We start from the raw sequence: 12,086 nt of genomic DNA, 5'->3' as shown, positions 1-12,086 counted from the left end.
GTAGGTGTTAATACCACTGTAAATCCATTTTAGTCTGAGTCTTTCTTAAGGAAACACTTCTGTTGTTTCCTTTATAAAAGACACTGCTCATTGACCATTAAAAGACTGTCCTGGGGCCACCGCAAAATATTGATGAGTTGGGATAAGTCATCCCTAAGGCTATCCCTCTTTGTATATCTTGATGGACTGTGTGGGAAGGGTACCCTTTTATGAAGTTAAGGACTATGAAAAAACAAAGGAATGGCTTTCCCCTCAGTAGCAATGAGAGTTCTATACTAAGCTGTATAAAAGAACCGTAAAAAATTAAGAAGTAGTTTCTGCTGGACTTTGGAATGCCCTATGAACTCTAAGGAGCTGCTCTCCTATGATTGGTTAAGATTAACAGGCATTCCATTCAAGCTTCAGAAATGGCCATAGGAACACTGCTGACAGATGAAGAGCTTAAGGCTATGTCAGTGGACATAGGCGATGGAACTGTTGGAGGGCTGGAGGGATACTTGGTGGTTAGCATCTCTATCTGCTCTCCCAGAGGACCTACACGGCAGCTTACAATCATCTGTAACTCCAGTTCCAGGGGCTCCAGTACCGTTTTCTGGCTTCCTCAGACACCAGGCATACATGTGGTGCACAGACATGTAGACAAAACATCCATACACATTTTTAAAGTTGTGAGTTCAAGGCCAGCCTGGTGTACAGAGTGAGTTCCAGGAGAGCCAGGGCTGCACCGAGAAACCCTGTCTCGAAAACAAAAATAATGTAAAATTGTTTTAAAGAAACAATAAAAAAAAACCTGCTGGGACATGATCTAAGATTTTTAAGGTTTCAGATCACCAGGTCTTGAGTATCAGACAGTTGGAGATGTGCTTGCACTATCTGACATATGACAACTTGAGGGTTGGTGGCGCACGCCTTTAATCCCAGCACTCGGGAGGCAGAGACAGGCGGATCTCTGTGAGTTCAAGGCCAGCCTGGTCTACAAGAGCTAGTTCCAGGACAGGCTCCAAAGCCACAGAGAAACCCTGTCTCGAAAATTCAAAAAAAAAAAAGAATTATTTGCTGGGACTTTGTGTACTGCTTCATTAGAACTATTTGATGTTAAATAGTAACTATTTGGGTAGCTGAATTCATGCAAAATCCACAGTGTAGTGCAAAGTAGCTTGTGCTGATGTACGTTGAAAACTGCAGTTCACAGAAGGAGGAAGTTGTGCCACACACAATACACACAATAAAAGTAGAGAGCGTAGGCTTATTATCAACTTCCACAGATTTCTATTGATGTTAATCCCGTTATAAAGTATAATGTGAGATTCGGTTAGCCCCTGGCCACTGGTGTATTGTTGTAGTACTTCTACATTAAAAATCCTGTATCAGAGGGAAGGTGGGGTGAGGGAATAGGAGAGGAGGGGGATACTGCAGTATGGATGTTAAATGAATCAATTCAATTAATAAAGAATATTTTTTAAAGTCCTGTATCAACTTAGTCATTTTTTGATTTTTAAAAATAATTAAATTAATTGTATGTGAAGGTGTTAGATCCCCTGGAACTGGAACAGGGTGCTGGAAGTTGAACTCGGGTCCTCTGGAAGAGCAGCCAGTTGTCTTACCTGCTGAGCTGTCTCTCCAGCCCCTCAACTTAGTCATTTAAGAAATTTTTGAGGAAGCTGTCTGCTGTATGTTAAGTAATGCACTGGCGATATAGCTGTGAAAATGCCATCTGTGGTCTCCATATGGTCTACGAAAATTACCTCTCGTGGGAAAAGAGACAGTAATCCCCTTTCATGTGTGTGCGTGTGCACACGTGAGCCTGAGTCTTGTGAGAGGGCATTGGATCCCCTGGAACTGGAGTTACAGGTGGTTGTGAGCTACTATGTGGGTGCTGAGATCTAAGCCTGGGTCTTCAGCAAGAGCAGCAAGTGGTCTTAACTGCTGAGCCATCGCTCCAGTCCCAGCAATTCCTTTTTAACACTCTAGATTAATGCAGAAGTGGAAACGGATGTGTTGTTTTGAAGAGGTGAGATGTATCAATTGTAAATATACAGAGGAAAAGAAGCTAAGGGAAAACCGTAGCTCTCCCAGCTTACAGTTCTTCCATTCCCAAGGCAGCGTGTCTGCACTTTGTAACTAAGCATAAATGCCATAGCAGCTATAACACTCTGCATTGTTTAAAGAGAAAGACATTTCATTTTCTTAACGTTAAGGTCACTTGTCTCCAAGAAATGCCCTTACTGTGGAAGGGAATGGTGTTGTGATAATTGCCTGTTAATACTTTTGCTACAAATATATTTGGGAAAAGCATAGTTTTTAATTCCAAACCCTGGATGGGTATGAACTGCCATGCGGGTGCTGGGGAACTTTACATGTTTGTAAAATTTACATACTTCTGGGAATAAAGGAAGATCTCAGAGCCGGAGAGATGGCTCAGTGTTTAAAGCACTGACTGCTCTTCCAGAGGATCTGGGTTCAATTCTCAGCACCCACATAGCAGCTCACAACTTTCTGTAACTCCAGTTCCAGGGGATCCAACACTCATAGACATACATGAAGGGAAAGAAAGTTCTCATCTGTAGTATTTTCTACCTCAGAGGTGGAGCACTTGCCCAATATGGGCAAGATCCTGAGTTTAATCCCCTTGTTGCAAAATAATAAAAAAATTCAGTTCATGGGTAAGTTACACGTCAACAGTTTGAGGAAATCCAGCACACTGTTAGGTACATAACTAAAAGCAACATATTAAAAAAAAAATGAAGGTTGATCAAGGAGTGGTACGTAGCACATGCCCGAAGTCCCACAATGTAGGAGGCTGAGGAAGGAGAATCAAAGATTTGAAGCCACCTTGGTTTTCAAAACAAGACACAGTCCCTCCTCCAATAAACCGACAAACAAAAAACCTAAACAATTGTACCAAATAGCTAAAAGATGGATTTGGTAGTTTCTCCAGCAGGTGGCACTGTTGAGTTAGCTTTCTTCTTTCCCCATAGTAAGACAATAGACCATTCATCTTCGTCACCCAAACAAAGAAATATTCCTTTGTAGCCCCTTTTCTCCCCTCTGTAACTGATCACATGCTACTGGAACAGGCTGCCTTGTGACCTAATCCATAGTTAGCACGAATTAAACATAAGCCGCACTTTAAAAAATAATGTGACGTTTATATTTACAGAAAGATTCATTTTTCATCTTGTTCTGTAGCTCAGAAACTGGAGGACTTTTTCTGTTGATTTGCCATCCTGCTCAGCATTCAAAGGCTTCACATTTCATTTCTTACTCTGGTTTGGGGGAAGGAAAAAACCCTAAATAATGTAAATAGTTTTGTTTGCAAAAAACAAATCAGTACTTTGAAGGACATGCTGGAGTTGGGTGGTACCATTTCTCTGTACAGCAAAACTCTCATTTGGATTTACTGTTTCTTTAAAGTTAAAAGTAACTTCCCGTTTGCTTCTTTTCTGGTGTAGATTTTGCACTTTGTATCTTTTTGTCTGGCTTTGTGTGTTCCTACTAAACAGCTTGAGACGTTGGGAAGAGGTGAAGCTAAGGGTTTAGAACTGGTTTTACCAGCAGTGCATGTTCTGGAAGCTGTGTGCTCAGCTTCTGCGGCGTGGGGAACAGTGGAGGGTTTATTTACTGGAGGTCGGGTACTAATTTAGGAGGCATCATATTCTGAGAAGGAACTGGTGCGATGCACTCACTGAAGGATTAAGGGTATTTTATTTTAACTAAAATCACAATGTGCCTGTATTGAAATGATCATATATATATAGTGGCTTTTAGGCAACTCTCTTCCCGTTTACCTACACTTGATGGCAAAGTTACCTACATTTCCAAGTCCAGGGAAGCCAATAAGAATAAGTAATTCCGTTTCTGGACTACCTCCACGCAGATGAGGAAGGTGACTGAGGCCAAACGTGTTGGAAAGACTTTTGCGGCTTGCATGAGTCACGGTGTGTAATGATGTTCATTTGCCTCCATAGGATTTTCGCATTCACCTTCTTGGCTCCTTCAGCAGACAATGGGCGAGCCAGAGGGCTGGGTTAAAATCCTGATGCACCAGTTTACGTCGGAGCCCCTTTTCCAGCTGAGAGGAGTTCAGGAATTCCCTGACTTCCAGACGCAGTTTCCCTCGACCGGATTTGGAGGAGCATTTCAGGGGGCGGGGGTGGGGAGAGAAGGCAACGTGACTCAATCCTAACCCGAGGGTCTCGGGAGGCGCTGCGAACTCGGGGGCCGAGCCGGGGGGGGGGGGGGAGCCCCCGGGGGGGGGGGGGAGCCCCCAGGCCAACTCCGGGCCCCCAGCCCGCAGACGCCGAGCGACGGTGGGGAATGACCTCAGCGGTCCCTGCCACGTTCCAGCCAATCAGTCCCGCATCTTGGCATCCGAATCCAGGACCCCCGAAGCCGGAGGCGACGCGAGCCAATGAGGAGTGGGCCGGGGAAGAAGGACAGGCGGCCAGCCTATGGGGGCGGAGAGGCCCGGCTGCGCGTATCCAAGCAGCGCCGGGCCGGGCTCGGGGGTGTGGCGCAGCGCCGGCGGGGGTGGGCGGGCGCGCCGGGTGGCAGGTGTCAGCGGCGTCTGCATTCGGCGGCGATGGAGCTGCCCCGGGGAGCTGCGGACGGCCTCTCGCGCTGGCCCCTCGGCCTCCTCCTGCTCCTGCAGCTGCTGCCGCCGGCCGCCGTCGGCCAGGACCGGCTGGACGCACCGCCGCCACCCGCGCCGCCTCCGCTGCGCTGGGCCGGGCCGGTCGGGGTGAGCTGGGGGCTGCGCGCCGCCGCGCCCGGGGGCCCCGTCCCCCGCGCTGGCCGTTGGCGCCGCGGCGCGCCCGCCGAGGACCAGGGCTGCCGCCATCTCCCGGACTTCGTCGCCAAGCTGACCAACAACACGCACCAGGTGAGCGCGCGGGGCCCGGGAGACACCCCCCCACACACACACAGTGGGGCCGCCCCTCCCGGTCTGCGGCCCCCGGCGGCCTCCCCCGCTCCCCGCTGCACGCTAAGAGGCTGGCGCGAGACCCCGGCTGCGGAGGGCGACGGGGCGCGGGGGCGGCGCGGGTCGGGGTGGCTGCGGCCCGCCGGGCTGTGTGTCGTCACAGCCGAGGCAATCCGAGACTTTCACTCGTCGCATTCTTTGCTTCTACTTCTTAAGTTGTCAGAATCTCCTGGTCAGCCCCGTTTGCCCCCAGCCCCCACCCCGAATCAAGAACATCAGGTTCACCAACGCTGTTACCTACCAGGAAGCTGGAGGCATAATTACCCCTTGAGTGATTGCAGAAGAAGTTGGGCTACCCAGAAGCAGAGGTGTGCCCCTCTTCTAGGTCGGTACTTTCGGGGGTGGCGAGGTTGGCGTCCAGAAATCCCACAGCAGTTGTTAGGTCACGGCTTGTGTTTCCATAGTTAAAGGAACGCGCATGTAAATGACGATGACATTGAAACCCAGCCATAAAATGACATCTCTGCTACTCCTCAAAAAACGGTTCAAGATGTTTTCTCAGGATGCAAGCGCAGAACCCTCTGACCTGACCCAAAATGACCTTGAGAGGCTTCCCGAACCAAAAACCAAAATCCTGTGTGCAGAACCCAAAAACACAACAGGGCCTCTAGGACCTAGATTAGAAGCAGTTGCAGGACCGACCAGAATTATCCAGAAGATCCATCTGATGACCTCACAGAGTTGCCAACTGTCCCAAACAAGAGTCGGGGTTATAACCTGTCACCCCGCTCTTTAACACGTACCCTGGGCTCTCTGAACTTCTTTACTCCAAACCCATTGTGAAAATAGGCTCCGGTGTACCATATTTCCTTGTAAGTGTACCCACGATGAGACTCTGCAGAAGTACTGCTATTGGCTTCTGTGTGTGACCTGTGGTCCTCTGATCTTCCTAACTCCTTCAAAGCTGACCTCTAACCTAGTGTTGAACCCTGATCAGGACCGCTCTTTCATTTCCTGGATCTTAATAACTATAAAGCATACAGCAGAGATTGTGTCTTAAGCCTGCTCTTGGTCAAGATATTCCAAGAAGTTGTGTTGCTTCTGTTTTTTGGGTACAAGTATCCGAACCTTGACACATTGCTGCATTGAGAAACTGTTAGGAAAGTCTTGGTTTCAGCACAGCCGGGGCGTTTGCCTCCTCTATTTTTCTAAAATTAACAATTGTTGCAACCCACACATGGGAAAGGCATTTTCAGTTCAATGTGTTTTCTCTGTTATCTCTTTCCTTTTCTTTTTCAAAGAGAAACTGTACACCGAGGTAAGAGTGGGTGGCTGGTGTTGGTACCTGGTCTGTCTTTGTTTACATTCCGTCAGGATCTCTGGAACTTCGGTGTCCCCTTGGACTTTCTTTTGAGATCCATACTTGTTAGTGTGACGTGATTCTCCAGTCAGGGAAAACTGTGCTGATCGGCCCAAGCAGCAAGCTGTCTGAGGGTAGTTATGGGGTTCTGCCTGGGCGCAGATAGAGTGGAGTAAATACTGGCAAATCTTCCTAGTTAATGGAAAATAAAATTGTGTAGACTTCCCTTTCTAGGTGGGGTGTTGGGAAAGGATTTACAACACTGATATTTCATGCAAATTATGCCAGGCCCACAGCTTCCTTGCACCAGCCGGACCCGGCATTCTTGCCCCACACTCCAGATTCTCCACTCGCTGCACAACCCACCTTCAGGTCCGCAACAATCCTTGGTTGACTTTGCCATTAATAATATGCCCACCTCAAAGGAAGAGACAGAAAAACCTGGTTCAGAAGCCTCTTCTTTGAAGTTCATAGGCAAAGACGTTTCTCTCATTTTATCTAGTTACAGCTTGTTAGGTTTTTTTTCCTTCTGTCTTTATTTAAAATGAGTCCCTTCCACTACCCTTCTGTGATTCTTAAGGAGAGTATGCTTTCTGTAATTTGAATGCCTGTTTTTTTGTTGTTGGTTTTTGCTTTTAAGTGGCGCCTTTGCTAACCGCCTTCACCTTAGAAATCATTAAGATGGCTTTCAAAAGCTCAGCTTCTGGGAATTATGAAGCATTTCCTGTGTTTCCCAAGTCTCCGTCTTATCATGCAGATGATAACGCTACACTGGATTGAAGAGATCTGGTGTTCGAGGACCTGTTATAACAGGGTGAAGTTAAAAGCGTCAGCCTCACAGAACACTTACTATTTCTTGTCAAGACGTTGTATATTCTCAGACTGCGGGAGTGGGAAGCTGTTCTTTGGAGTCTTTTTTTTTTTTTTTTGGATAATGTGAAAGGATCCAGTCTCTCCCCGCCCCCCCCCCCAAAAAAAACCAAACAAACAACACAGAAGTTCTTAGTTCTCCTTTCCTACAGCTCGGTGTTCTTTTCAGTCCTGTCATGAGTGTCTGGGAATGCATTCCAAAGGCCCAGAAATGGGAGGGCGAGGGGCTGCCCAGTTACAGAGGTAATTCGGACGTGACGATGCCCAACTGCTAACAGCTTTAGCAGGTCTCTGGACTGGCTCCTTCAGCTTATAAGAACTTGTACCATTGCATGGGCTGGGGGTGTTGCTGGGGGTTAAATCCCAAACCTTGCTCATACTAGGCAACTGCTTGCGCTACCACTAAACTGTATTCCCAGCCCCCAGCATTTAATCTTAAGAAATTTACAGAGGAAAGTGTATGCCTTTGCAGTGTGGCTTCTCAGCCTCTGCGGTGACTTGGGCTTCTTAACTCATGAAACCCAATAGGTTGTCCTCTCCCCCCAGCCTCCCTGTTTCTCCCCAGGTTTCCTTTCATCATCTCTTTGATCTTGGTTTTAAGCTGGCTTCAAGTGCGTTGTATTTATTTTGATGGCATGTGTTGTTCACATAGGGGTCCTAATGGTTTGGTGCTCTATGGGATGTGAGCGAGCAGAGAAATACTTTTTTTTTCTACTTTATGGTATTATCAATAAGTACAATAGACTCGGAAGAAAGTGGAAATAAATATTGGCTGTTACTGAAACAGCAAAAAGAATGGCAAGAAAACAAAGGCGGAAGATCACCACTTACATCTTACAAAAATTGCACTTCCTGATCTTATTCTGAGGGTTTGGCATGCCATGGGAAGGCCCTGCAGCCCAGGGGGCGGGCTCTGGACCAGCCTGGCCTGCCTTTGCATCCTCGCTGTGTTATTATGTTATCTTCCCTAAGTTCCTTAAGCCTCCACGTCTCATTCCTAATCGTTAAAATGGAGCTAAGCTCGCATACTTAGGAGAAACAAACATGCGTGCATAAAAATACCCTCTGTATTAGCGGATTCTTAGCACTCAGTTACGAGCCTGCTTTTGTCACCCACAGATGTCCTTAGCCCCGGTCGTCTTCCCTTGCTCTTAGCCCCACGCTGTTGTCAGTATGAAGCGACTGTTGCCTTTATATGCTTGGAATGTTCACAGCACATATAACCTTTGTACATGGGAGAAACTAAGCAGGCCCAGAGGATTTTATTAATGTTGGTTGCTAAGTTGGGTTGCTTCAAAACATTCCCCCATAAGCACCCCTTTGAGGGTAGGCATGAAAGTCTGTCTTAAAGAAACAGTAGAAATGCCTTGGCCCGAGTCGCAGCAGAGGCTGACATAATTTCCTTGCTTCTCATTCCTGTGTACAGACCATTCGATAATTTCCTTAAAAGTTCTTAAACTTGTGATTAATAGGGCCGGGAGCCGCCGTTCGCCCCTCCCTCTGCTCCTGCCACTAGAGCTACTTCTTTACACAGAACTTCCCAACTTCTACCCGGACATCAAAGCCTCGGGCTCCTTAAGCAAACAGGCCCTGTGGAGAGGCTGTTGTGCGGCCTCAGCCCTGAGAAGAATGCGTGTGCTTGTTTGCCACACTGGCAGGGCTGAGTCCAGGCTGACGGAACTTAGTGTGTCTGTTGGCGCCTTTAGAGAGCTGCTGCCCTCAGCCTGTTGGAGATCACCAGACCTTTGTAACACCCGAAAATCTGAAGATTGTTGTTGCCTTTCACTGTCCCAGAACTTCCTGGCTGCTTCATTTATCCCAGAAATAGCCTGTTTCCATTCTGCCCCCTACCCCACCCCCACCCTCCAATTCTCCACTAGATAAACTCTAGTTTATCTCACTTCTTTTTAAATTTATATTTTGGTTTCTCGAGACAGGGTTTCTCAGTAGCTATGGAGCCTGTCCTGGAACTCACTCTGTATAGACCAGGCTGGCCTCGAACTCACAGGTATCTGCCTGTCTCTGCCTCCCGACTGTTGGGGCTAAAGGCGTGCGCCACCACCCGCCCGGCTTATCTCACTTCTTCCAAGGCCCTTTCCACTCAGTTTTGGGTCAAGGCATGGGAATTCAGGAGGCTGCCCCTCTTGGTTCTGGTTGAGCAGAGTAAGCCATGGCCTCAGGTAGAGCCTTCTCCCTTACAGACTGAACCGAGGGTGATGTTAGCAAGATGCTCGCCATCCCCAGAGGTGCCATCCGCAGCAGCTGTGACGAGTTCTCTTCCACTCAGGCTGATCTGAAGGGCTGAGCTTTGGCTGACATGAAGGTGAAAGGCTAGCCAGGTGTGACAAATGGCTCAAAAGGCATATGGTATAATAGGGAAGTTCACTGCTGACTCCAATATTTGCCTCTGTGAACTGCAATTTTCAATTAGAAGTTCGAGGCAGGTGGCTGGAAGCAGCTCCTGTCTGGCCAGTTCCTAAAGGCTCTTTTCTTTCTGTAGGAATGTTAACCACAGACCCTGCTCCACTATTCCTCTCTGCTTTTTCATGGCAGGCTCACGGAGGCTGCTCCCAGGTCCTTCTGAGCTCCATCACTGGACTCCCAGAGGGAGACTGCCATTTCTCTGCGCCTCAGTTTCAGCACAGGTGACCTCTCACCCTGTGTGGTTACCATATGGCACGCGATGCTTAGCACCGCTTGTGGCCGTCAGCTGGAGAACTTTTCGCCTCCACCTCCTCGAATCCTGTCCAATCTCCCACCGCCTTGGTCTCTGCTATCCAGGAAATAATGGCTTTGAGGCAGGAGAAACAAGGCTCAGCTGTTTTATATGATGAGGAACTAATGTGGAGGCAGAAAACCCATCCAGTTTGCCCTCTAGAAAGAGCTATATTGTGTTGGCTCCAGGAGTCTTATGAAATCCCTCTGCATCTGTCAGTGTCTATAGCTTTCCGGTCCTCTGCCCTGGTAAGCAGAAAGTCTCTTGTGTCTTCTGCCCCCTCCGCTTAGAAATTTGGTAGGAACTTGTTCACGCCACTTCGCGGCCTCAGGGTCTGTGTGTGTGTGGGTTTCGGGGGTAATGGTGCTTGAAGAACAAAGCAGTCTCTGTGTGTCTGGTCTAGGTGTTTCGTTGTTGTTTAATGGTGGCTCCACTCAGAAATGGGTTAGGCCGGGCGGCGGTGGCGCACGCCTTTAATCCCAGCACTCGGGAGGCAGAGGCAGGCGGATCTCTGTGAGTTTGAGGCCAGCCAGGAACTTACAAAAGCTAGTTCCAGAACAGGCTCCAAAGCTACAGTTACAGAGAAACCCTGTCTTGGGGGGGGGGGGGGGGGGAGGAAGAAAGAAATGGGTTAGTAAATGTAGTTTAGAGCTAGTTTGGTTGAAAGCATTCAATAGGTGTTATATCAACGTAAGGTGAAAGCTGGGCTAATACTTCTCTCTCCTTAATCCAGTCTTGAGAAACCACTATAAAAACAGAATCTGTGGTATCCTGCTGAGAAAGCCCTCTGTGATACAATCGTATGTTTTGTGTTTCAGTCTCTGTCCCCCAATTCCTCATCTATGATGTTGCAAGTTTTAGATTATCATAGAAACATTTTTTAAAAAAATTCTGTGATCCACATAGAAGAGGTCAGAGGCTCTGATCACAGGTTTTACTTGATTCCCAATCTGGAGGCAAATGTTGGCTGTTGAGGTTGCTGTGAGCTTGCACAGAGTGTGGGGTTCACGTGTGGAGCTGGTGCTCAGCCACTTGCTTCAGTAAGATGTGAGCATTCCCAAAAGAGAGGAGGGTGCCTTCCAGGCAATGATGAAGGACCTTTGCCTCTTATCTTAGGGGGAGTAATACTTTATTGTCCCCTGATGCCTGGGAATTTTAACGCTAATAAAAGCTACTAGTTGCGATAGTCCAAACATGGCTGGTCCAATAACTATGTAGCCGGAAACATGGGGTTTGTTGTGGTCTGTTTTTCTTTCTCCTAAACTTGAGCCTTTTTGCCCATTTGTCCTCTTTCTAGCAACCCAAGTATTTGCAAATATGCGGTAGACTCACTTTAAGTCTATGCATGTGGGGAAACTCGGTTGTGATGAGCTGACTTGATTTGTTGTCCTCTGAAGAAAATGTGCTTTGGTTCCTTGTGCGTGGGGCAGGGGTCTGGCGATTAGTCCTCCTGTGTTGGCTTTAGTTAAAGGTTTGCTGTGTCTTAAGCTCTGATGTTACACACTCCTGTGTTAAGGTTTTGCTGTGTCTTAAGCTCTGATGTTACACACTCCTGTGTTAAGGTTTTGCTGTGTCTTAAGCTCTGATGTTACTCCTGCCAGTTTTAAGCTTGGTTCAACTCCCTTAAGGACCAAGAGACTGAACTAGGAAAGGCAGCTTCAGTTTAATTATTCTCACATGAAGTAGCTCTAAACATATGTTTATATGGCGCTTGCTCCTTGCAGGAGGGACCCAAAACATCAATTAGTTCTATACAAAATACCCAAGATGTATCTTAATATGCAGACTTGAGTTATGGCCCTCCTCATTCATAACTCCTCATTCATGACTCCATGATCATGAAAAATTATTTTACTTCTCTTGACCATCATAGTTGTTTTATTTGTTTTGGTTTTGGTTTTTTAAACTAGAGAGACACACTCTTTGATTGTTCAGAGGGTCAAATCGGAAGTTTTATCGAAGTATCATATTAAATGTAATGTACTAGGAGGTGCCCAGTGCATGAGCCTCTTACTATATGCTAATTAGAGCCCGGGGGTGTGTATTAACAAAGCTAACCTATTGATGCCTTTGTACGGATTTTGGTGTTCAGAAGTGCTCCCCACGAGTGTGCAGGAAGGCAGAGATCTACAGAGGAAGGCGGGGTGGAGAGATCTGTGCAGGCCCTGAGACAGGAAGATAGGAGGCCAGCTCTCGGCTCTGGAGCGATGATGCTGAGA

General features: G+C 47.5%; 1 protein-coding gene across 4 annotated transcripts in view; it reads left to right on the top strand.

Annotated features, from left to right (window-relative positions):
* The first annotated feature begins 4,442 nt into the window (after positions 1 to 4,442).
* The window catches only part of Sort1 (sortilin 1), an 80,860-nt gene continuing 73,216 nt past the window's right edge, over positions 4,443 to 12,086 (top strand). For 2 of the 4 annotated variants that reach the window (XM_075981607.1, XM_075981606.1), the window contains exon 1: positions 4,443 to 4,882. In XM_075981607.1, coding sequence (XP_075837722.1) covers positions 4,583 to 4,882 — 300 coding nt within the window. In that variant the 5' untranslated portion in view covers positions 4,443 to 4,582. The remainder of the gene's footprint in view (positions 4,883 to 12,086) is intronic. The other 2 variants (XM_075981609.1, XM_075981608.1) reach the window with 2 other exon arrangements.

This window comes from Microtus pennsylvanicus, chromosome 7 (assembly GCF_037038515.1).
Source record: "Microtus pennsylvanicus isolate mMicPen1 chromosome 7, mMicPen1.hap1, whole genome shotgun sequence".
NCBI classification, from domain to species: Eukaryota; Metazoa; Chordata; class Mammalia; order Rodentia; family Cricetidae; genus Microtus; species Microtus pennsylvanicus.
Note: the sequence above shows the minus strand (reverse complement) of the source record. Positions and strands in the feature narration are given on the sequence as shown.